General features: G+C 58.2%; 1 protein-coding gene across 3 annotated transcripts in view; it reads left to right on the top strand.

Annotated features, from left to right (window-relative positions):
- Positions 1 to 718: 718 nt before the first annotated feature.
- Positions 719 to 24,412, top strand: part of SMARCD3 (SWI/SNF related, matrix associated, actin dependent regulator of chromatin, subfamily d, member 3) — a 30,751-nt gene continuing 7,057 nt past the window's right edge. Inside the window, exons 1-2 of one of the 3 annotated variants that reach the window (XM_045864029.3) lie at positions 719 to 807; positions 2,709 to 2,849. In XM_045864029.3, the coding sequence (XP_045719985.1) occupies positions 2,811 to 2,849 (39 nt within the window). In that variant the 5' untranslated portion in view covers positions 719 to 807; positions 2,709 to 2,810. Of the gene's footprint in view, positions 808 to 2,708; positions 2,850 to 21,781; positions 22,269 to 24,412 lie in introns of those variants that run through there. The other 2 variants (XM_045864030.3, XM_045864028.3) reach the window with 2 other exon arrangements.

The raw sequence follows: 24,412 nt of genomic DNA on the forward strand, positions 1-24,412 counted from the left end.
CAACGCTGGGAGCCCACCCCCCCAAATGCCCACAGTGTGAGGGAGTGGCCTGGATGGGGCTAGGCTAGGCATCCGGGACAGAGGTGAGAATCTGAGGGGGCAGGACCCCACCGACCTGGGTCTCTATCACAGCTCCTCCTCAGGGGCTGCCAGGACCCTGCCTCAAAGTCCTCACCTGCTGGATCCTCCATGTGGAGGCTCCCACTCCCTCTGGACCTTGCCTAGGTCTCTCTGAGGCTCATCCCTTTTAGCAGGTTAACGTGCTAGATCAAATGTATTCCTGGGAGACCCCATGGAGTGACCAGGGTCAGCTCCTGTGACTGGATGTGGGGCAAGGGCTTGTGCATAAAGGTAGGAGGAGGTGTCATCAGTCAGTGCCTGGCTCTGAACCTGGAGTGGAACCGATGCCCCCCTCCCCGTGTGTGTGTGTGTGTGTGTGTGTGTGTGCGCGCGTGGTCCGAGAGCAGGTAATGTCTGCGGTCACTTAGGATGCTCTGACGGTCTGTGGGAATCAGGGGGCGCGTAGGTGCACCTACAGACCTAAGCTCATCTGTGCACACGCTGAGGATCACAATGGACTTGGCCAGGGCGGGCGGCGATGCTCCCAGCGTGGCGATCGCGCTTTCGGATGGCTGGGGCGACGCTGCCTGCTCTGATCCCTAACTCATTATTAAGCTCCTCGCTCTTTGCAGACGCTCCCTGCGCCTCCCCCGCTCCGGGCTGCAGCGGCGCAGGCGCCGGGCCGAGCCGAGCGCGCCGAGCGGGGAGCGGGCGGCCGTGCTCCGGGCCGGGGTCCCGGGGGAGCAGGTGAGCGACCCGCGCTGCGCGGCCCCCAGGCCCTTGCGGAGACGCCGCCCGGCCGCGCTGCGCCGGCGCCCCCGCCTTCCCTGCCTGGCAGTACCCGTCCTGCCTCTGTTGGCATCATCCCTCTTTCCCCTGCCTGGCATCCCTCCTCCCCCCTGCCTGGTATCTCCTCTGCTCCCGCCTGCCTGGCATCCCTTCTTCTCCCTGCCTGGCATCCTCCTCCCCCCTGTCTGGCATCTCCCCCTGTCTGACATCCCCCTCCGCCCCCCTGGCCTCTCCCCGTTCTCCTCCCTGCCTGGCATCTCTCTGGTCTCCCCACTGCCTGACATCCCTCCTCCCCCCTGCCTGGCATCTTCCTTCTCACCCCTTCCTGGCACCTTCCTCTTACCTGGCACTTCCCCTTACCTGGCACCCCCCCCCCCCCCCCGCCTGGCGTCTTCATCCCCTCCTCATCTCCTGATCTCTCCCCCCACTCCTCACTCTCTTCCTCCCCCTGCCTGGCACCTCCCCCACCCTCAGCCTGGTATCTCTTCCTCCTCCCCCCTTTCTTGCACCTCTTCCATGACTGGCAGACTCCCATCATACCTCCTCTCTGATACTTCCCCCTTCTCATCTCTGCCTGGCGTCTTTCCTTCCTTCCCTACCTGGTACCTTCCCATCCTCCCTCCACCTGCATTTCCCCTCCTTCCCTTTGCTTGGCACTCTCCTGCCTGGCACCTCCCCTCCTCTCCCCTGCCTGGCACCTTCCCTCCTCCCTGATTGCCTTGCACCTACTCCTCCCCCTCTCCTGCCACCGCCTCCCTGCCTAGCGTGTTCCCATCCTGCTCCTGCCTGGCATCCTCTCCCTCCTACCCACTCCTCTGCCTGGCACCTCCCCTCCTTCCCTCTGCCTGGCACCTCCCCCCCTCCCCTGCCTGGCACCTCCCTTCCTCTCCCCTGCCTAGCACCTCCCCTCCTCCCCCACCACCTGGCACCTTCCCTCCTTCCCCTGCCTGGCACCTTCCCTGTCTCCACTTGGCACCCTCCTGCCTGGACACTTCTCTCCCATTCAGGTTGTCCCTCTCTCTCAGCCTTCCTGCAGGGCACCCCCCACCACCGCCCCTGGGCTGGTAACCTCTCCCCCATTGGCATCTTCCTCCTCTCATTGCTGGCCCTGCCTCCTCACACTTCTCGGAGTCACCTCCTGGCCAACACCACCCACATGTGACCCTGAACCACTCTCAAGCCCCACCCCGTACCTATAGCAATGCCTTTTCCTTGTCCCCCACACTCCACCTGCTCAAGGACTTGAGTTCACAAGTTGGGTCCTGACCCCAGCCTGTGGCCTTGCTGCTCTTGCAGGAGGGGTGAAACCAGGACGGCCATGCACACAGGGAGGGGTGGGCATGAGCACAGTGGGCACACTAAGAACAGGCCTACTTGATGCGCCTGCCGCCCCCAGGGATTCCCTCAGATGTCCCTTCTGGGCTCTAGGAGCCATCCAGGTCCCACCTGGGCCTGATGGTCATGCCCTGTGCCTCCAATGCCCAGCTCTCCCTCTTCTCTCCTGCCTATCGCCAAGTCCCCAAAACTTGCCTCTCCTGCTGGGCCTGGGTCTTGCCTGGGTTCTCTGCTCTGTCCTTCTAGCTTAGTCCTGCAAGACCTGGTCTCTGCCGACTGCTTCCTGCTCTCACACTGCTCCCGCCCCATGCTCCCCGTGCAGCCCTCGCTGGCCCTTGCCTGTCACCTCCACCCTGGTCCCTTTCTGCATACCTCCTGTTTTCTTTCTCAGACCTCCTTGTCCCGGACTTTGGTCCACCCAGCTGAGCCCCTCAGGTTTCCCCACCAGCCCTCGGAGGTCCATTTGGACTCTGCCTTTGGGGCTCAGGGTCTGGCCCACCCCTCCCACTGCCCTCTCCTTTCAGATTCTCCTCACAATGGCCCTTGGTGCTGCAGGTGCAGTGGGCTCTGGGCCCGGGCACCGAGGGGGCACTGGATGACTCCCCCACTGCAGGACCCTGCCACCTATGACTCCAGGCCTTCAGCACCCACCCGCCGTGGTACAGGTAGGCGCTGACCCCCGCCAAGCCCAGGAACAGGAGCCCTGGGACCCCACTGAATGGTGCTGGCTCTTGGCCTCCGGTCATACCCCAAGGCCCCCTCTTGGCATTTCTGCCCCGCCCGAGCCAGACCTATGACATGCTTCTTCCCATCCCCTCCCACTGCTGGGGCCATCCCCCAGCCCCTGCTGACATCTCCTTCCACCCTTCCACTACCTCTTCTGAGTGCCCCTCTCCTCCTGGCTCCCTGGCTCCTACCTATCAAAGCCAGTCTGCGCCAGGAACCAGCGAGCCTGAAACCAGTTTTTGGCTCAGGTGAAAATGGCCTGGGTCTCTGGCTTATTTCATCTCCTCCCACTCGCAGACACGCAGACACGTACCTCCTCCGTCCTCACCTGCGTGTGTGCACACATGCTCCCTGCTAGCTGGGGGGACCTGATGATGCCCAGCACACCTTGGGCTCTAGAAACCTAACCCCAAACCTGCCTTGGCAAACCTCTAAGATCCTTCCAGAACCCAGGCAGGGGTTTGTTCTTGGCGGGAGGGGGAGGTGGTGGTAGCCTGTTGCGTGGCCTCGGGTGGGGCCAGCCCTGTGCTGCCACCAGGCAGGCCTCGGACTCAGGGGTGCTCCAGGCCCATCGCACGTGAGTGGGACCTTCCTGGGCCTCCTCTTGGCAAAGTGTGAGGAGGTTGGCCGGGCTGGTATCACGTCGGTGCCCCTGGTCCAGAAGGAAGCACCGAGGCACCGGGTGGAAAGGCTGCCTGCCTGAGAGCCCCGTTCAGCTGTGGGAAAGGGCAGGAGTTGGGTCTGAGGCCTGCCCAGCCCCACCTGTCATCCTGGCCACCTCAGCAGTGGGAGTCTCCTGTGACAGGCTGGGTGCTGGGGGTGAGGGGGCCCTGGAGGTGTGAGGGACTTACTCCCTGCCCTCAGGACCCGAAGCCCGAGGGGAGTGCCCCAGCAGACCATTCAGGCCCCAGGGCTCTGAGGAGGGGAAAGGCCTCGAAAGGAGCAGCGTGAAGTGGGATTCCAGAGGACAAGGTGCTGGGTGAAATGAGGGTGGCTTTCCCAGCTTCTCCTTCCTCGAAAGGGCCGAGGAACTCTCTCTCTCCTGCCTGGGCTGTTCCCCTCCATCCCACCCCTGCGGCGGGCTTGTGCCTGGGCAAGATGGTGCCGTGGCCGCTGGCTGCGGGCGGGGACGAGCCCGGGGCTGTCACCTGGTGCCAGCCACTGGGGAACCATGCAGTGCAGTGCAGGAAAGTCAAGGCCCCGCACAAAGGTCCTGCCTGCTGCCCCACAACCTAACCACTGCCTTAGGTTAAGTGTGGACCTGTTCCCCAGCTTGCAGGGGCTGGTTTTTTAATGCAGAATCCTAAAGAGAAGGTGTAAGCTGGTGTACTTTCTGGGCAACCCTAAAGATGTCGGGTGTCTGAGGCTGGAGGCTTGCCGAGCAGCTGGGGTCCCTGGGAGGTACCCGAGAGCCGGGGCCCCCACGTGGTGAGTCCTTGTAAGTCGTGGCTTATTTGGGGTACACTGAGCTAAGCCCTAAGCTGGCTCCCCAGCAGCAGTAGGTCGGTGCCCTGGGTTGATCCAGACCTTGCCTGAAGGAGGTGATCCCCCCGAAGGATGGGCAGCAGGGGAGGGGAGGCGTGAGAAGCCTGGGGGGTTGGAGGCTCTGGGCGTGGTGGGTACATCCTAGTGACCCCTGGTCCCGGAGGGGCCTGGTCACAAGGTGAACGGAGGGTCCGTCGTGAGACTCCTGGGGCCTCTCCATGTGATGCAGGGGACAAGGGGTGAGGTGCTCGGAGAGGTTTCTGGCGTTTTGTTTTAGAACCACGTGAACATGAAACTGGGCTTCATTCAGCATGTGCAGTCCCAGGCATGGAGCCGGCTTTGACGCTTGGCGGCTCGGGCACGTGCTGTCATTTGGACGCTGACAGGCCCCGTGCAAGCGTCTAGACAGCGCAGGGGGCGCGAGGGCAGGTGTGCCGCAGCTGGAGGCTGTCTTCGCCCCGAGTGCCGGCAGTGTGATTGCAAGTGAGAGCTCGTTATTAGTGAGCGTTAAGTGGTGGAGGTAATGAGCTGGAGGTGTCACCAGGAGGGGGTGTCACGGGAGGAAGTGGCAGGAGGTGTCACGAGAGAAGGCCGAGTTGCAGACACGTGGGCTGAGTGAATGGCCCTCAGGTCCCGCTGGGTTCTGAGCCCTCTCGGCTGACCATGCTGGAGGCATCAGCCCGCTTCTGGTGGCCTCTGCTGAGGGACTCCTGGTGGGGGCCAGGGCTGTGGCTGGGATGTCCCTGGCTGGTGAGGGATGTGCAGACCCTTGGTCACTTGTGAGGACCCTGTGGGAGAGTGGTCGCTCACTTCGGCCTGGCCCACCTCTTGATTTGCTTCCCGAGCTGTGAAACCAATTCCTTTGTTACCTAAACTTAACCTCCAGGAAATTTGAGAATGTGTCTTATGAGCATGTGTCCCGCTCATGCCTTTCCTGGAATTTACAAACTTGGATCATCTCCCATGTCAACCTTCTTTCCAGACCGAAGAACGTTCTGGGGCCTGGAGCAAGGAGGAGCGGTACTGTGGGGAGGGGGAGAAAAACAGAGACTAGAAGATGCAGGAAGATGTGCTTGTGTTCTACCTCACTCGAGAAAAGGCTCGGAGGCACGTTGCAAAGACACGTGTAGGGAGGATGTCAGGACATTGGGAATACAGGGCAGGGAAGAGATGTGGCAGCCAAGGATGACATGAATGCACAAAACCCAAGCCCCAAGGCCCCGAGGCCCCCTCCCCAGTGAGAAAACAGGACGCTCGTGTCATTCACAGCGCCAGGAAGCCAAACCATTTGCTCAAAGACACTGTGATTTCGGGCCCTGTGACCCCGAGAAGTCTTTCCTGTGTGGTGACGTGAGGGGGACACTGGGTGGCAGAGCTCAGCACAGGTTTCCTAGGTGAAGGCAAAGACCAACAAAATAGCGTGCAGCCATGTAAATATCGCCGGTCATGGTCAATCCCGAGATAAAAGTTAGAAGGGCTACAGAGGAATTGCCTGCCTTCGGGAAGCGCTCTACACGCTACTATTTACAACAGTTTTGAGAACTGTCAGGCAGCAGGAAAGTCTGCTTAAAATCGGGAATTAAGTACAGAGGCACATTCTTGGGGAAGGGTCATATCCTTGTAGGAACCTGGAGACCTCAACCAGCACACATGCCCAGCAGGTGGGTTTGGGTATAGGGTGGGCCCAGTCACATGCCTTACACCGTAGGTCGTGAGCCCACTGAGAAGTAGGCCCGCGTGTCAGGGACATACATCAGCTTTACTGCAGGGCCAGCCAGACTAGAGAAAGAAGCTTGAGGGGCGCCTGGGTGGCTCAGTTGGTTAAGCGACTGCCTTCGGCTCAGGTCATGATCCTGGAGTCCCGGGATCGAGTCCCGCATCGGGCTCCCTCCTCGGCGGGGAGCCTGCTTCTCCCTCTGACCCTCCTCCCTCTCATGCTCTCTGTCTCTCATTCTCTCTGTCTCAAATAAATAAATAAAATCTTTAAAAAAAAAAAAAAGAAAGAAAGAAAGAAGCTTGAACCTGAGGCCTGGATGCAGCAGGCAGACCCGATACCCTAACTTGGGTTTGTTTATCTGGGGCATGGGAACAGCTTGAGATGGGCTCCCTCCTGCCAGCAGACGCACCCCAAAGGGAAGGGCAGGCTGCAGGGAACAGTCCTGATGTCACCACCCCTGGCCCAGGAGAACTTGTCTTGCAGATGTCAGACCCCCCCCCCCCCACCTCCTCAGGCAGAGAGCCCCTCCCAAGTGGTGGGAGAGGTGGCAGGATTATTCCAGAGTCTTCTCTCCAGAGGAGCAGAGTAGAGGTCTCCCCATGAACACACTATGACAAGAGCATGGAGTCCGCTCCACAGTGGAGGTGGGGCTGGCCATATGGCTGACAGCCACACAGAAGCTCAAGCCCAGACCTGGGAGTGACATCTGACCCTCCCCCTTCCTTCTCTCTCCCTTGGAACAATCACCTCTTCCTTTGATTTGATTTGATTTCCTAGATACATCTCAGTTCCATCCGCTTACGTCTCAGTAATGCCACTGTTGTCTCCTGCCTGGACCACCGAGGTAGCCACCCAAGTGGTGCCCCGCTCTCAGTCTGGGCCCCTGCCCCCAACCCCAGCAACACAGATCTGATCTGTTCTCTCTTCCGTTTCCTCACGGGCTGCAAGCGCCTGCCCTCACTCAGGGCTTTCCCACATGCTGTTCCCTTGGCCTGCAACACACTTCCAGCTCCCTTCACCTGCCTAAATCTGCCCATCCTTCAAGTCTCGACCTAAGTGCCACTTCTTCCAGGGACACTTTCTCCCACCCTGATTAGGTATGAAGTCCCACCTTCTTATAGCTTATAGCATGTACAAAAAATTTAAAGATTTCAGTGCAGTGCTCCTTAAAGGCACAGACTGCATCTATCTTTTTCAACACAATACAGAACAATATTTCATGAATGAATGAGGCAGGGGGTCAGGGGGGAGGTGGCTCTGACAGCTGATCTTAAGAGGACCCTGAGGGGCGCCTGGGTAGCTCAGTTGGTTAAGTGTCCGACTCTTGATCTCAGCTCAGGTCCTGATCTCAGGGTCGTGGGATTGAGCCCTGCATCAGGCTCTGTGCTTGGTATGGAGCCCGCTTGGGATTCTCTCTCTCCCGTTCCCTCTGCCCCTCCCGGGCTCTCTCGCTTGCTCTCTCTCTCTCTCTCTAAAAAAAAAAGAAGAGGACCCTGAGATCCCTTTGTATGGTTGGCCCTGTCCTCTCTACACCCCACAACCCAAGGGGGGGCCTTTCTTGCCTACCCACCTTGGCCTGCTGACACCTGAGCTGCTCTTGGCCCATGCCTGGGCAGCTGTCCCTTTCCAAAAGGACCTGTTCACCATGTTCACAGATGCTCCTTCCATATTTAGTTGGGTTTTTTAAAAAAGACTTATTTATTTATTTTAGAGAGAGAGAAAGAGAGCATGCCTGGGGGAGGGAAGGGTGGGGAGAGGGAGGAGGGGCAGACGGAGAGAGAGAATCTCAAGCAGACTCCCCACTGAGCACAGAGCCTGACACGGGCATTGATTCCCCCCCCCCCCCCGCCCCGCACTCCGACCCTGAGATCATGACCTCAGCCGAAATCAAGAGTGAGATGCTTAACTGACTGAGCCACCCAGGCACCCCATCTTTAGTTGTTCTTGTGGTGAGGAGAATCTTCCTTCCAGTGACCCTGGTCTTGCCCTTTGGAGTTCTAGAGAATAAACCCTTTTCTGCTTCCATGACATCTAACTGCCTCCAGACATTTGGAAGCAGTTGTCCACACTCCCCGGGTCCGCCTGCAGGAACTTTCAGGAACTGGCTTCCTCAAATGTTCCTCACCTGGGGGCCTGTGCAGGCTGCTCTCACCCTTGGTGCCCACTGGGAGAGCCAGAGGGGGGTGAGGCTGCCTGAGGCTAGCAGACAGGCTTCGGGGCTCCCAGGTCTCCGTTGGAAGGTGGGCTCTGCCCCTCACCAGCTAGGTGGGTGTGGGAAGAGGCACTTAGTTCTCTGAGCCTCAGTGGCCCATCTGTAAGGCGGGACTTGATGCCCCTTCTATAAAGATTCTGTGGAATGCTAAGTACTGAGCACTCAGCTCGACACCCAGCATGTGGTGAATCCAGAGTGCCCCTCATTGGCCCGTGGGTTAAAATGTGGTGCTCGGTGCCGCCCTGAGCACCACGGCATCCAGGTGTCATCGGTAGACCCTGTGACCCTGTCCCCCCTGGTTCCAGGCCCAGCTTCCTTTCTCGCTGCCCGTATACTGTGGGCTCATAAAGGCCTGGAATCAGCGAGCAGCCCCTGGGCCTTTCCACCCCTCAGCTGCGAACTCCATTCTCCCCGCTCCCACATCTTGAACTCAGAAGCAGAGTTATCTCGTTAGCTTTAGCCCAGCTTCCCAGCCCTGATGCAAGTCTGCATTATTTAAGAGCCCCGCCTTCTTTGCCTTCAGTGAAGTTTTGAGCTGGAAATAAAAAGTCAGCCAGCACGGTGGAAGGGAGAGCCCTGTGGTGCTCTGGCTGTCCTGGGCTGTGAGCAGATCTGATCCCCTGTCAGCAGCTGAATCCACAGCAGGAGCCCCAGTGGGTGGGCTCGGAGGAGGGGCCCCAGCAGGCGAGGGGCCGGAGTAGAAGGAGGAGAAGCTGAGCTCCAGCTCTGTCTGCAGACCCCACTCTACCCCACCCAGCAGGAAGCATTCTTTTGCTTTTGTGCCTCAGTTTCTTCTTTGACCCCTTACTTTTACCATCCAACCGCTATCTTACTCTGACCTCTTCCTTCAGGAGAAAACCATCTTAGACACACTTTTAAAGAATGCCTGTCTGGTGGACTAGAGCCCCACCTGTCCAGACGCCCCCACCCCACCCCCAACAGTCCCAGCCCTCATTTCTTCCTTCATCAGCCCCCGAGACTCCAGAGCAGCTCACACCAGAAGGAGAAGAGCCAAGCAGGCCTGGGGCAGAAGAATAGCAACCAGTGTTGATTGAGAGCTTATTGCAAGTTTTAGGAACTGTTTTAAGAATCTCTCATGGTTTAGCTGATTTATCCTCACCACAAGACTATGAGGTAAATGCTAATATTATCATCATCACTTTCAAGATGAGAAACTGAAACTAACTTCCCAATGGTTAGTGCAAGAGTCCTAGTTGGGGTCTGTCCACCACATCCAGCCCTCAGAGGTGTATAGTGACCCAAACCGGAGAGGCTCTCAAAGAGACAAAGCAGCCAGCCCTTTCTGTAGGCCCAGGCCAGCCCTTTGTACCCCAGCACGTAGACCCAAGGTCAAAGGCTAGTTGTCCTGGCGCTCAAAACTCACACCATTCATTTACATTCATTGCTGGGCGCCTAGGGCTTTAGAGTTTGCAACTCCCCACATTGGGGGCGGGGGGGGGGGGTTTGTAAATTGGAGAAGTCCTGCCACTTCAAAAAGGGAGAGCCCCTCCCCAATTCCATCTGATTGTTTCCAAGTATATCAGTGGGCTTGTGTTGCCAGATTTCCAGGTTTTTCAGAGATTCTGGAAATCTGGCTTTTTATGTGAAATCTCTCAATTTTTAAGATTTTAAAAAGTGTTTAAGAAAGACACTGTGTGGGCTAAGCCAAACCTGTCTGTTTTGCAGCTTCCTCCTTGGGTTCCTCTCATGCCATCACCCCCCGACTGGTCACCTCTTCTAGCCCTCGGGCCCAGAGCCCTAAATCTGCATTGCTAGCCCGGAGAACTCAAGGGTCCCAGGCATCATTGGACCCCAGGTTGAGAAGCACCGCATTGACCTAGGGTCACTTTAAGCAGTCTCTTGTCATCAATGAATTTTAAATAGAATGCAGAGAGTCTTGTCAAAAACTTGAGGGTCCTCCCCCTGTGGAAACAGGGATCCCAATAATGTGCTGCTAACAGGAAGGAATAGAGGCAGAATCCCCCTCAAAGCTTGAGTTTTAAACCCAGAACCGCAGCTGGTGAGGGAATTCAGGGCACCTTTGACAACCAATGGTGGGGGCCGGCGGGGGGGCAGTTCGATGACAAGCTGAAGAGAACAGGGACCTTGAGATCAGGACATGGCGGTCTGAGCCCCATCTTTGATGCTAGATCCCTGTCTGGCTCTGAGTCAATCATTAACCTTGTGTTCCTCATCTTTAAAATGGGTATAGTAATATTCAGCCCTGTAACTTCCTGGGATGTTGAAAGAACCAAACTAAATAATGCATACTGCACTGTTTTATAGGCTATGACGCTCCGTAAAGATGTATGTGTGAATTTGGAGGTGTTTGACAAAGTCTCTCCCAATATCTTGAGTGTGACACATAAACGTGGGCTGGATACAGTAGTGTGCGGGTAAATATTTAACAACTGGCTCTTGACAGGGTGGGAAGGGGGAGCTGAAATCTGATTTGTATTATTTGCCAATTTCCATGGTATAAATACTCCTACCACGGCTGATTTTAAACTACCAACAAGACATTCCACCACATCACTGCATGTTACTACGATTGAGTAAATTTGCTGCCAATTGAAGACTCGGCCCCAAGGTTGTAGATTGTCTGGAGAGAGGGCTTTGTCTGCCTGTCCTTTTCCAGTATGGTCAGCATGGACCTGGATGAGGAGAGAAGGTCATCCTCATGGATCTATGAATGACACACAGCTGGAAAGGGTGGCAAATATATCAGATAACCGAATTGAGATTCAAAGCATCTCAAGCTTAGAATAATGGGCTGATTCCTACAAGATGAATATCAACAGGAGTAAGTACAAGTTATCTGTTCTTGAATCCAAATAGGCAATGTTAGAAGTAGGGGATGGGAGACACGTTTCGGCACAATCAGAGTAGAAAGAGAATTGCAGCTTTAACTGACAGTGAGTTCAATAACAGTCCAAAGTGGGATGGATGGTTACCAAGGAGTGATATGTTACTAACAGTGATAGCTTCGTTTGGGCCTCTAGGACTTAACGAGAATTCCCACATGTGTCCTGTCAGTACTGTTTTGCTAGTCACAATAAGCCTGTGAGAGCTGAAGTGGCGCAGTACCCATTTTAAAGATAAACAGACTGAGGCTAAGACAGGTTGACATACCGTGGCCCTTTTTTTTTTTATTCTTATGTTAATCCCCATACATTACATCATTAGTTTTATTTTTTTTTCCGTTATTTTTTTTTAATTTAAGATTTTATTTATTTATTTGACAGAGAGAGAGACACAGCGAGAGAGGGAACACAAGCAGGGGGAGTGGGAGAGGGAGAAGCAGGCTTCCCGTGGAGCAGGGAGCCCGATGCGGGGCTCGATCCCAGGACCCTGGGATCATGACCTGAGCTGAAGGCAGATGCTTAACAACTGAGCCACCCAGGCGCCCCTACATCATTAGTTTTAGATGTAGTGATCCATGATTCATTGTTTGTGCATAACACCCAGTGCTCCATGCAGAACATGCCCTCCTCAATACCCACCACCAGGCTAACCCATCCTCCCACCCCCCTCCCATCTAGAACCCTCAGTTTGTTTTTCAGAGTGTCAGTTGGTGGTGGCCAGGTGTTCTGGCCCCAGGCTCAACCCTGCATCGTGCTCATAAGCACGTTGTTCTCAGTGCCTTTCAGTGGCTCCAGGCAGATCAGGGGATGCGAGGGGAGAGGCGGGTGGGCCTTGAACGGGCAGGCCGGTCATAGGAAGACCAACACAAGAGTAGGGAAAGCCTACTGGGGCGGCGGGGGGGGGGGGGGGGTGGGGCGGTGCTGGTGAGTCTAGAAATGTAGGGTAGGCTAGAAATGTATTTTCTGGAGGCAGGATGCCAGAGAACAAGGTGTGAGCAGGGGGCTGGGTTCCTTCTGAGGCCGTGAGGGCAGATTTGCCCCGGGCCTTGCTCCTTGACTTGAGGACGGCTGTCTTCCCCGAGTCACACGTCTTCCCTCTGTGTGTACCTGTCCGGGTGTCCTAAATTTCCCCTATCTTATGACAACGGTCATATTGGATTAGGGTCACCCTATTGACCTCATTTTAACTAGACTACCTTTGTAAAGACCCCATCTCCAAGTATGAACACATTCTGAGGGAGGGGTGTTAGGACTCCAGTAAATGAATTCAGTTGGGGGAGACACAGTTCAACCTGTGTGGGAGTTGGCAGGGGTGGGGGGGTGGACTATGATGACTGCCTTTGGAATTTGGAGGCGTGTCTCATGGAGGAGGGAGAAGATGAGCTCTAGGTAGCCAGAACCTCTGGGAGGTGACCCAGGCTCATGCGCGCCCCAGGAAGGACCGAGGTCCCCGCTGCCCCTTGGCCCTGGAATACCAGCTCCTCAGCCGGCTGTAGCTTTGCTCACGTGGGGCCACGCGCAGCCAGGAGGAGGCCCAAGCCCTCTGTTCCCACAGACAGCCCAGGCATTCGGCCGGTGTGCTCTGGTACATCCCCGCGGCGGGCTCCACCTTTGCCAGGGCTGGGGCGCAGCGCCTGGGGACGCCCTCGGCCACGGCTGCAGCTAGCTGCTGGCTTCTCCACCACGGCCACAAGGCCGGCCACCCAGCCAAGCCACAGCCCCTCTGATTGCCTCTTTTCCCCATAAGGAAGCCCAGAGCTCCGGAATGGGGTGCACCGCGCCTACACACACACACCCGCCCCCCCCAGCAGCAACTGTCCTGAGGCAGGAGCTGACTCGGGCTTCTCACCGTTCTGATGCCGCCAACCCCACCCATCCCTATCCGGTCCTCAAACTCGCTGTGTCCCCGGGGCTGAGGCTGTCTCATGGGTGGATGAGCTGCACTTGGCACCGAGCACTCACATGGTAGGCGCTCATTAAACGTGTGGCAGCAGAGGAGGAAGGGGACAGGCGCGGGAGGAGGCCCTGCTCTTGCTCCAGATGCCTCCAGTGGCAGCTCCTGGACCTCAGCTTCTCTTGGCCCAACGGTCGCCCTGACGAATTCTTCTCAGGTGTGAGTCCAGTGGCTTTGCCGCTTCTGGGGGGCTTCTGAATGTCTTCCTTCCCCCCTTTCCTGCAGTCCTTACCAAGTTTCTGAGCTTCCCATGTAAGACCCACCCCACATACTAATGCCACTTTCTGCACTCAAGGAAGCTTCCAGGGGTTGGGGTAGAACCCAGACTCCGCATGGGCTCCCAGAGCCACCAGAATTAGCCACTATGAGCAATTGCCCGGCTGAGCCCTCAGAGGTTCCCTCTGTGGTTTTGTGACGGCCCCGCAGCGGAGGGGCTCTGAGGGCTCCCTGTTTTCACCAGTCTCCTAGCTGGGGGTTGTTGGAGAGCAGGGCCGCCAGGACTCAGAGATGAGGCGGGGCCGTGGCAGCCACACGGGCAGGGTCGGGCAGACTCAGCATCAGGAGCTAGTAAGAGTGGCGACTGCTAATTGTCCCCTCTGTGTCAAGCCCTGTGCCCAACTCTGCTCGTGCATGGCTTCATTTTAAGCCTCACATCTACCTGCGAGTCAGGTGTGGGGCGCCCCAGGAAGACGAGGCTCAGACAGGTGAAGGGACTTGTGCGAAGTTATGAGCTGAGTGTGAACCTGGGACCGTCAGAAGTGGTCCTCCATCCAGGGCAATTGCACCCTCCAGGGACAAAGGACAACATTGGGAGATATTTTTGTTTGTCGCACTGGAGGGGGGGCGGGGGCGTGCTGGTAAAATTTCCTGGATAGAGGCCAGGGATGCTACCAACATCATAGGATACGTGAGACAACCCCCACAATAAAGAACTACCCAGCCCAAAATGTCAGTGGTGCTAAGGCTGAGAAGTCCTGTTCTGAAGTCTAAGCTCAGAGTCATCACACTGTGGTGCCTGCAGAGACCCCACCCAGGGCAGTGGGTTCAGGGCCTGGGGGAGGACAGGACCCCAGAAGAACTGGGGTGATGGGTAGGGTAGTAAGGCCTCATTGTCACAGCCCTGTCCCAAGACAGACTAGGTGGCAATGGCCAAAGCAAAAGCCCAGATCTGGGAGCAAGGGCAGGGGGTCAGGGCTAGCTGAGGGGCTACCTGGAGGGGATTCACTGGGGTAGGGGGCCACCAGCTGGCCTTAATTACAAAGGATTGTGCAACCAGGGGCTGTACACCAAGGAGGTCCTGAGACCATCCTCCTCCATCTCCTCCCTGCTGCCCACTCCCCAGCGAGTGTCTTCCTGAAGCCTCTTGGCCATCGCCACAGCTCTCTGAGCCCCGGAGTAAAGAGGGTATGTTGTGTGGGGACATGGGAGAGGCTGAGCCCGGCTTTGACTGGGAGATCCTTGATCATAGACCAGCCTCAAAGACCTCTTCTCAGACCCACGCACTTTTGGCCCTGTTCCCCCAAGAAACCTGCAGCCAGTCCTCTGCACACAGATGGAGCCTTTCGCCTTTTGCTCAGCTCAATTCTATCCTCCTTAGGCCAGGTTAGACCCTCTGAGTTCTCCAGGCCCATGGCCACCAAGCGGCCCCAGGGGAGCAGGACAAGGTGGCTCTGGGGCTGCCCCAGAGCACCGCCTGCTTCTGGCCTGTGGCTAGGACCACGTGTTCCCAAAGGAGGCTTGCACTGAGGTGGCTAGGTGGAAGTTCTTTGGAAGCTTCTGTGTCTCATGAAGGGGGTCAGCTGGGAATGGGGAGGGGGAGCAGGGGAGCAGATGTAGAAACTCACATCGGGAGCAGGGCGGGACAGAGTGCGCGTGGAGGAGGGACAGCCGGACAGCTGGGCAGCACGGGGCCAGGGTGCTCCTGAATACTGAGACCCCATCAGGGTGCTTGTGTGTCTCTCTCCAGCCACATTCAGGTGCCAGGTACAGGGCAGGAGTTGGTGAAAGCTGGATTTAACTCTTAAGTAAGAGAGTCAAGAGTATATGCAAAGGAGGTGAAGTGGTGAATTTTATGTTATGTATGTTTTATCATAATTTTTTTTAAAAAAGAATCATATGTAACGGTGTGGTTGTGATGAGGGGTGTGGGTCAGAGAAATGGACCAGAGGTTCCAGTGGAGTCACAGGCTTTGGGGATCAGGAAACCGGACAGAGTGAGCTGGAAGGACAGGAGATGGTGGTCAGAGTGAGGTGCTTAAAGCTGATATTGGGGCACGGGGCTGCTGCTGCTGGAATGACAAGACCCAAGAGGTGACTTGGAGCAAATGGCTGAGGGAAGGTGGGGGGATCTCTAGAGGAGAGGTGTCCGAGGAATGAGAGACCCGAGGTGTGGCAAGGGCCATCCATGAAGATCCCGAAAAGCAGCAAGAAGAGGACGGGCGTCAGTGAGTGTCCCCGAGTGGCGGGGAGGGTCTCTACCCCACCTCGAGGCCAGTGGTAGGGGTGCTCTGGGGAAAATACTGCCACGACCAGGGGCGGTTTTCGGGGGCAGTATGGTCTCTGGAGGGCTTCTCTCGCAAGAAGGCAAAAGGGCTGTTCACCGAAGTGGCCAAGCGTATTGGAAAATTTATTTCTGATAGACCACACAGTAAAAGGGTTCAGGTTGGGAGATGGGAGAAGAAGAGGGGCCACACCGAGCCTTACAGAGCTGAGGATGCAGCTGAAGGGAGTCCGGGGCCTTCTGTGGGGCCAGACACAATCAGGGAGGAAGTATGTCATGATAGGAAGGCAGGTGCACTCCAGGCTGACCGTGGGGAGGGACAGAGTGTCGGGTTAGGAGGGGAAGGGCAGGGCGCTCTCAGCCCCCACCCATGCAGTGTAAAAGTGCCCTCAGACCCTGTGGGCAGGGCAGGGCCCGCCCTTGACTCCTCACGGAGTTGCAGGTACCTGGGAGACCAGGTCCATGGGTGCCTCCAGGCAGGTTTTACCTATACATTCTGCTGCCAACTGACATTTGGTTTGATTTCCCCGAAACATTTGTCAAGGAAATGTACATGTATTTTTTTCTACTCATTTTTCTTCACTCAGGTGACATCCCAGACCTCAGAATGTAGTGGTTGGCAGAAATCCCTCTGACCACCTACCTGGTCAGAGCAGTAGCTGAGGCCTCAGAAGCTCCCTGGGGGTGAGGGGCAGGACATTAAGCCACAGGAGACTGTCCCCACACTGGTCATGAGGGAGCAGCGAGCTATAGGGGAGAGAGGAGAGGAATCAGAGGTGCTGGGATGGGGCTCCTGTCTGCCAAGAGAAAGGAGGGCCGAGGCCTGGGAACCATGGGGTACAAGCAGGACAGGAGTGATGGCTTCAGCCAGACATAGGCATTATGGGATGGGTGGGTTTCACGGGCCCTGGCTGGGGGGCAGCTAGGAGGCTGGTGGAGGGACATAGGCAGTGAGAAGGAGAGGCTTACTGCTCCTTGGAGTCTTGATAGCCTGCAAGTCCTGAGACCATGGATCCCTTATTTTTGCCCCTGCATCTAGCTAGATAGGCCAGTGTTGGTCCAGAGGGAGATGGGTGGGGAGCAAGCATGGTTCTGTGCCTCCGCACTAGGCAGAGCCATGACCCGTGTCCCACCCCCTAGGCTGCAGGACGGGAGCTGGGGCAGTCAGAGCACACCTCAGCATCCCATATAAATACCTCCCCACAGACCAACCCCATCCTGGCCAAAATGGGGAGCAGGCCAGGGTGGCTCGTTTTTGCTCAGTGCGATAAGCTGTTGGGTGTGGACTGCTATAAGGAACCATCTCATTAATGGCGGTCATGAGGGGAGAGTACAAAGCTACGACAAATCCAAAATGTGCCTCCCCTCTGGGCTGGTGGGTGCTCAGGACCCCAGTGACCAGCAGGTTCAACATGCTGACGTTTGCAGTTATCGTGTATACATGAGGTGTAGGTGAGGGGCAGGGAGGGGGCACAGAGCACCCCACTGGACTGAAGAGACCCACACAGAACAGAGAAGAAGGATTAACTCATTCCACTAACCTTTATCATACACCTGCTTACGGAGCAGGTCCCTGGAGACCCCAGGGCAAAGCCTTGCCTCGCTCCCAGGAGGCTGACAGCACAGCGGTGCACAGTGGTGAAGGCTCACCGGAAGGGTACTCACACAAGGACCAGGCTTCACCTTGGGTTAGCAGCATCCCTTAAATGGTGTGGGCCTATCTCTCTATGTCTCTGTCTCCCTCTCCCTCCCGCCTCGTCTGCCTTGGTTCCTGTCCCTGTCTTATGGAATCCTTGGATTTCAGGGCAGGAAAGGCCCTCGGAATCATCTGATTACCCCCTTCCCTTTACTCCTGACAAAGCTGAGGGGCAGGGAGATACAGCAACTTGCCCAAGGTCACACAATTATTTTGGTGTCCTAGTTTATCTTTGTGTTTTGCTTCTTTCTATCCTATTTGTCTTTCTTGCGTGTGTTTGCAAAACTGACACAAAAAGGCAAAGTCACACAAAGAGACAGACGGCCCCCTGGCTAGTAGCAGAGGGTGTCCAGGCACAGAAACATTCTTGCACAAAGAGGGAGGTACCCAGCGCTGCTCTGGCCTGGGAAGAGGAGTCAGGGGGGGAGCCAGGAGGAGGAGGAGGGGGATTGTGCCATAATGTCCCAGGCCTGGTCTGCCAGTGTCTTGTCTGCTGGCTGGAGGAAGCCCCTCACCAGAGGTGAAGATTCTCCTTTACCCATCTCTGGGGACTGGGCCTGGCCTCAAGGTCTAGCTGGAGTTCCCTGGGGGCCTGGGATTCAGGCCAGGCGGGTAGGCTGGGTCAGTGCTGCCTCTGGGACCCCTGGCATGCCCTGGGGTTTAGTGACCAGAGGAGAAGTTGGGGGCTGAGTTTAGCGATGGGCCAGAACACGGAAAACAGAGGTCCACAGCCTGAGAGCTCCAGGTGGCCTCACTGTGTTTCTGTCTCTCTGTCCCCCCCACCCCCCCCTCACACACACACACACACACACACACACACACACACACACGCTGATGCCCCAGTCAGTGAGGGTAATTTCATTTTGCTAAGCCAAGCTTTATTGCTGGGGCTATACAGAAAAGGGGGCAGCGGAAAGAGGTCTCTTCCTTCAGTCTGGTTTCCTTTGTTCCTCCCGCGCCTTCCTCCCTCTCCCCTTCCCAGCTTCCCTCCTCTCCTCCTAGCCTCCTTCTTCCATTCTCCCTCCCCTGCCCCTCCTCCCCCCTCCCCCAGAGCTTGGTCCCCGTAACAGGACCTACACGAAGGCGGGGAGGGGGGGGACCGCGGGCTCCGGCCTCAGCCTCGATGGCCATCTTCCCGCAGGGAAGGAGTTAAGTCTCTCCGCTGCATCCCTCCTCCCTCCTCCGCCTCCCCCGCCGCCACTGAGTCCTGCAGCTAGGCCCTGGGCTGACCTTCACCGGGAGGGAGGCCGCAGTGCGCATGCCCGGGCCGGCTCCCGTCCGGCTCCAGCCGCTGCTCCGGCCCCGGGCGGGCAAGGGCGAGGGAGGGCGGCAGCCGGCCGGGACGTGCTCCCGGCGCCAGGCCGCCCTCCTCTCCCGCGCGGTGCTGGTGATGGGGCGGGGGGGTGCGGGGACGCTGAGCCCGTCCCGCCGGCCGCCGCGCATCTCTCCCTGAGCGGGGAGAGGCGCTTTGCCATTTGGTGCTTGTGGTGCTTCGGAGGGAAGGAGAGATGGGGGGACGGCAGGGGGGACTCCGGCTCCGAGCCGCAGGGCGGCCGCCCTCTGCCCGGACACGCGCACGGTCTGCCCGAAGCACGGCGTGGGCCGGTTGGCCGAGGCTAAGGGCCCCGTCGGGCTGGGAGGAAGCCCCGGCCCGCCCCCCCGCCCCCCGCCAGCTGGAAGCGGGGCTTTCCCTGGACCTCCACCCACCCCGACCCGAGCCTGTGGCAGTGGCACGGCTGAGCGCTCTTCTGGGGCTGAGCCGTTGGGGATCCTGGCCTTTGTGAGGTGGGAGTCCTGGCTCGGGGCACCCACCCCTGCGCCTCTGCTTTCTGGTCTGAGGGCTCCCCCCGTGTCTGCCCCTGTAGAAGCAGCATGCAAATGTGCCTGCTGGCTGGTGCCTTGTCGGTGGCACCGTGTGAGTGTCTGTGGAGATGGTGGAGATGGGCCTGTGTGGGCAAATCCAGGTGGCTCCTTGTCCCTCTGGCATTTGCATTGGTGTGTGTGCCTGAGGGGCATGCGCCTGAGGGGCATGCATGCATTATGTATCCGTTGTCAGCGCTGGCACAAGGCTGTCTCCCAGAGAAGTGGCTGGTGGGGGGGACCCGATGCTGGGGTGGCCCAGGACAGAGTTAGCTATGGTCTTGAGTGATACTCACCAGCTCCCTGGGTATCACCAGAGCCTTTGGTCTAACCACCTCCTGCAATCTCCTCCCTTCCGGGACCAGTCCCCTCACAGATGCAGGGTATTCCCACTCTCCTTCATGTCCCTCCCTCAAACTTAGCTGCCCAAGCAGGGGTGCCCATCTGCCTCCTTTGCTGTCTTCTTTACCCAAAAAGCCTCTCCGAGAGTTAAGAACTCTGAGCTTTACACAAAGCCTAAAGGTGTCTGCCCCTGCCCCAATCCCCCAGAACCCCTAAGGTCTGTGGTTTCACGTGTCCATGCTAGAAGCACCCACAGTGGGTGGGGGTGCCCATGGCGACTCAGACCTTCAGGTAAGTGGCAGAGTATGAGCTCCATCCACTGGCCCACTGAGCTTTGGGTGGTTGCAACTGTTAGCAGGCATTTGATCAGAAGTCCCCGTGTCCCAGCATGGGGTGGGGTGGGGAGGATAGGGGGACTTAAAGACCAGTTCCTGAAATCAGGGGGCCGCATTTGGAAAACCAAACCTAACATCTCAGACACTGGTCAGGCAAGTGCCAATTCATGGCATAGCATAGATGGCAATGGGTATTCAAAGAAGAGAAATGTTGGTGCACAGGAGTGGAATCAGGGAAGGCTTCCTGGAGGAGGTGGGACCCACACTAGGCTTTAAAGGATGAATATGATCTGGATAGGCAGATGAGCAGTAGTAGAAGGATTCCAGGCAAAAGAATAGTGGGAGCAGAGGCTTAGACATGGGAATGAGTGAGGGGTTTTGGAGGTTAGTGGACAGACTGGAGAGGTTACCTCCCCCAGGTCACCAGTAGCCACCTTCATGGCCTCTGGCGGCCACCCACCCGTTCCCACCCTGCCAGGACCCAGTTTCTGCATGGGCGAGTCTAAGGGGATGCTGGGTAGAGATCTGGTAGGAAGGGGACCTCTAGGTTCCTTGCTAAGCCAGCAGAAAAGGAGGGTTATCCTGGGCCACTCTGGCCTTCCAGAGGACTGACCGTGGGCACCCAACTGGACGGTGACAGGAGCACAACTAGGGCCCAAGGAAATCAGGCTGCAGGCAAAAGCACTCTCCAGGCAGAACACTCCCGTAGTTCTTTGTCTGACCTCTGAAGGCATTCTGAAGGGGTTGAGGGTCAGGATCCCCCAGTGCAATTCTGGGTCTTCAAGGTGTAACTTCAAATAAGTTTTCCAACAAACTCCCCCAGGCATAGCCCCACCCTCACCTGGATGCAGCCCCAGGAGGCACGGAAACTTGACCCACTCTCTCATCCCAAAGCCCTTGGGCTCTTCCTCCAGAAGGAGGAGAGAGGGGTGTGGCCTTTGGGGGCCTGGGTGGTGCTATGGTTCCCAGCCTGGGGATCTCAGGATTTGCCCCTCCTGTTTCCGGCCCCTCCTTCACCCCAGGGACTGCTAGCTCCCTCCACACTGCCTCTTCTGGGGCTCCCTCACAATCCCACACTTAGCCCTGCTTTCTTTGGGGTCTTGAGGCTGGCCCTACCATGCCCAGCAGCCCCAGCACCTCTGGGCCCCCTACCCCCATCTCATGCCGGGTTCCAAAGCCATGAGGCTCTGCTTGCCTCATTCCCTCTGCCCATGCACCCAAGCGCCCACCCCAGCCCCTCGCCTGCCCTCACATTTTCTCTTCCTGTTCTCAGGAGTCGGATCCACCCCTCTTTTCCGAAATACTTCCCCTCTTGCCCTCACTTTCTCACATAGAGACAAACAAAGACTCCCATACCCAGAAATAGACTCACACGGAGCTGTAAGACACAGGCCATGTCCTGCCACACACGCACCCGCGAGCGGGCGCACGCACTAGAGGCTCTCGTGGAGGGAGGCACACAGAGAAGGCATTTGTCTGTGCACGCACATAAACATCCACACCCACAGCCGCCGAGCTGTGCCCACACCAGGGTGCAGACACACACGGCGGGCGAGACAAGGGCGCACACATCTGTGGACGCGAGGGGACACCGCCTCCCCGGGCACACCCACCACTGACGGCCTGGTGCAGGAGGAAGGCCTCCTCCGGGCTCCGGCTCCCCCCGGATTCCTTCCAGCGAATGTTTCCCTACTTGGCCTGCCAGGTCTCTGGGGAAAGGGCCTCAGAAATGCAGCAGGAGCCGCTTGGGGGACAGTTGGAACTGACTGTTCCCTGCCTGGCCCTGCCGGCGAATTCCCTAACCGAGAAACTATGTGTGGCGAGGGCCCGGGTGGCCGGCGAGCCCCCCGCCGCCTCCCCTCGCGTCCCCTCCCCGCGCCGCCTCCCCGCGGCCCTCGGGCGGCCTCCGGCTGCAGTGCCGCTGCCCAGCGCCCAGGAGCCGGGCTCGCCGGCGTGCCTCGCCGCTTATCTGCGCTGTTTGGACAGCGAGGGCTGGAAAGGCAGGCGTTTCTGTCCCCGCCGAGTCAACAGGCAGACCCCGGGCCGCCGGACTATTTCTGTCTTATCAGTGCAGGAATGCGGCAGCCGCGGCGGCGGCGGCGGCGGCGGCGGCGGCGGCGGCGGGCGGGCGGCGGCGGCGTGGGCCGTGGGCCGTCAGGGCAGCCCTGAAGGGGCCCCCTCCCCACTCCGCTCGAGTAGAAGTGTGAGAGAGCCCAGCAGGACTCAGAGGGGAGAGTTGGAGGAAAAAAAAAGGCAGAAAAGGGAAAGAAAGAGGAAGAGAGAGAGAGAGTGAGAGGAGCCGCTGAGCCCACCCCGATGGCCGCGGACGAAGTTGCCGGAGGGGCGCGCAAAGCCACGAAAAGCAAACTTTTTGAGTTTCTGGTCCATGGGGTGGTGAGTGGGGGAAAGTTAGCGGGGGAGGGTGAGCGAGCTGGCTCGGGCTGAATGGAGGGATGATCGGGAGGGGCCGGGAGGGGGCTCCCGCTCTCCCACCCCTCTGGCAGGGGCGCCTCGGCCCCGCGGCCCAGCCCCAGGACCGTGCCGGCGCCCTGGCACTCGAACACGTCGTCAGGCGGCGGGCCGGGGTTGGGTGCCCGGGCGGGGACGCGAGGCGTTTGCGTGGGTTCTTGTCAGGGGCTGGGGGTGGGACTTGGGGACTGTCCCCCCCAAGAGTGTGCGGGGGTCCCCTCTGTACCAGACGTGTTGTCTTCTGTTCTCTTCCTCGTGGGCCCAGGTGTTCCCCTGCCCTGGGGGTGGGGGTGGGGGACACGGCACTGGGTGGGCTGGTTGTCTGCTCATCCGTTGGGACAGTGTCTCTCGGATTGTGTCTCCGGGAGCAAGGAGCAGGTGACCCTGGAGGCACTGGGAGCGGGAAGCTCTCTGGCTGAACAACCTCTGCATCCTGGCAGGAGGGCTCTGGGGCTTTGCTGATGGCCTCTGCCATCAGGGTCAGAGAGAGACCCTCTCTAGGGACAGACCCCAAGTTAAGGGGTCCGAAGATCCCCTTGGCAGACTCAGCCCACCAGAAGCTGATGTCCTTAAATCCTCAAAGGTGTGAAGGAAGGGCTGCAGTCAGGGATGTGCGGCCTAGAGGCCAAAGGGGCAGGGCGGCACCTTCCTGCCGGGAGCAGACTTGGAAGGCACACAGGGAGCCTAAGGGAGCCCAGGGCGCCCTGAGGGGCTGGGACCTCAGGCTGAGGCAGCAGAAGCCGGGCTGGGAGAAGCGTGGAGGGCAGCAGAATGGGAGAGGCAGGGCCTGTAGGACTTGCAATGGCTACTGGGGTTGGAGCTGGGTGCAGAGGAGGCAGTCAAGTTGACTATGGCCAAATTTGGTTGTGACCCCAAAGAAGGCACGTTCTCAGCGAGGGAGGCCAGAGTCCCTAGAATCTTGGCCCTTCGTTGGGGTGGTCCCAGTAGCTGGCACAGCCCTCTGGGGGCTCTGGAAGCTTCTCTCTCGGGGCTTCTTCAGCAGATCAGCAAGTATCGCTGGCCTTGAAAAATGGGAGAGCAGCTGATTGGGTAAAGGGGCTTCCCTGGGGCAGCCTGTCCTCCAGTCCCAGAGATCTCTGAGGCAAGTTCCCAGGGGTGCCCACGTCAGTCAGCCAAGTTGCCAGTCTGAACCACGCTGTTGGGTGAAGTCCCTTTAAAAAGGCCCATCTAGGGGAGGGAGGGGGCTATACATGTGGGGGGTTTTGTTTTTGTTTTTGTTTTTAATTTGGCCAACTTAGAGCTTCGGTTCTTGGGTGGCTGCGAGTCCCACCGCTTCACTCCCAGTACCCTATCTGTACTGGTGGGGCTGGGCCTAGGCTCCATTCTGGGCCACCACTCTGGAGATATGAGTGACAGGGTCAGGTGGGGTGGGGGAGGCAGACAAATGGACGGGCAGTTTTCACTGTGGGAGAGATGGACAGAGACAGCTGGCTGGCTGGGAGTTAGGGTTAGACCTAGTACAGGGCAAGAGGGATAGGAGGGAGAGTTGGTCACCCAGCTCGGCTCAGGGCTCCTCCTTGTGCCAGGGGGCATCTGCACTCTAGGGGGCAAAGTGGGTAGCGTGTAAAAGGTAACAGGGACACTGGGGGTGCATCCCTTGCTCCCTAATCCCCTTCCTGCTCGCTTTGTCCCCTTCCCACCCACCCTCCACTTTACAGCCTCTCTGGCCTTCCCCAATCCCTGTTCTGGAATCTGGACAAGTGGGGTTTTAAAAGTCTGTGAAACACTTCACTCAGTGGATTTGCATCTCCTCTACATCCCATCTGAGGTGGCAGGGGAGCACACCTGCCTCATCTCGCTCTCCACGGCCCCCTTTGAGCCCTGACTTCCTACCTCACTGGGGCGGGGTGGGAAGTGAAGGAGTTCTGGAGGCGGACAGGAAGGGAGAAATGGATGGAAAGGAAAAGCCGCCGCCTTTGAGCTCTCCAAGCACTCTGGGCAGCCCACCTCCAGCCCAGCTGCCTCCTGTCCTGTCAAAGAATCCTGGTAGAGGGTGACCTCACCAGCTCCTGCTGCCTCCAGCCTTCACCTTAGGAGCAAATGGGGGG

Source organism: Mirounga angustirostris, unplaced genomic scaffold (assembly GCF_029215605.1).
Source record: "Mirounga angustirostris isolate CCGP_5_RB_7025 unplaced genomic scaffold, mMirAng1.0.hap1 SCAF_12, whole genome shotgun sequence".
Classification (NCBI taxonomy): Eukaryota; Metazoa; Chordata; class Mammalia; order Carnivora; family Phocidae; genus Mirounga; species Mirounga angustirostris.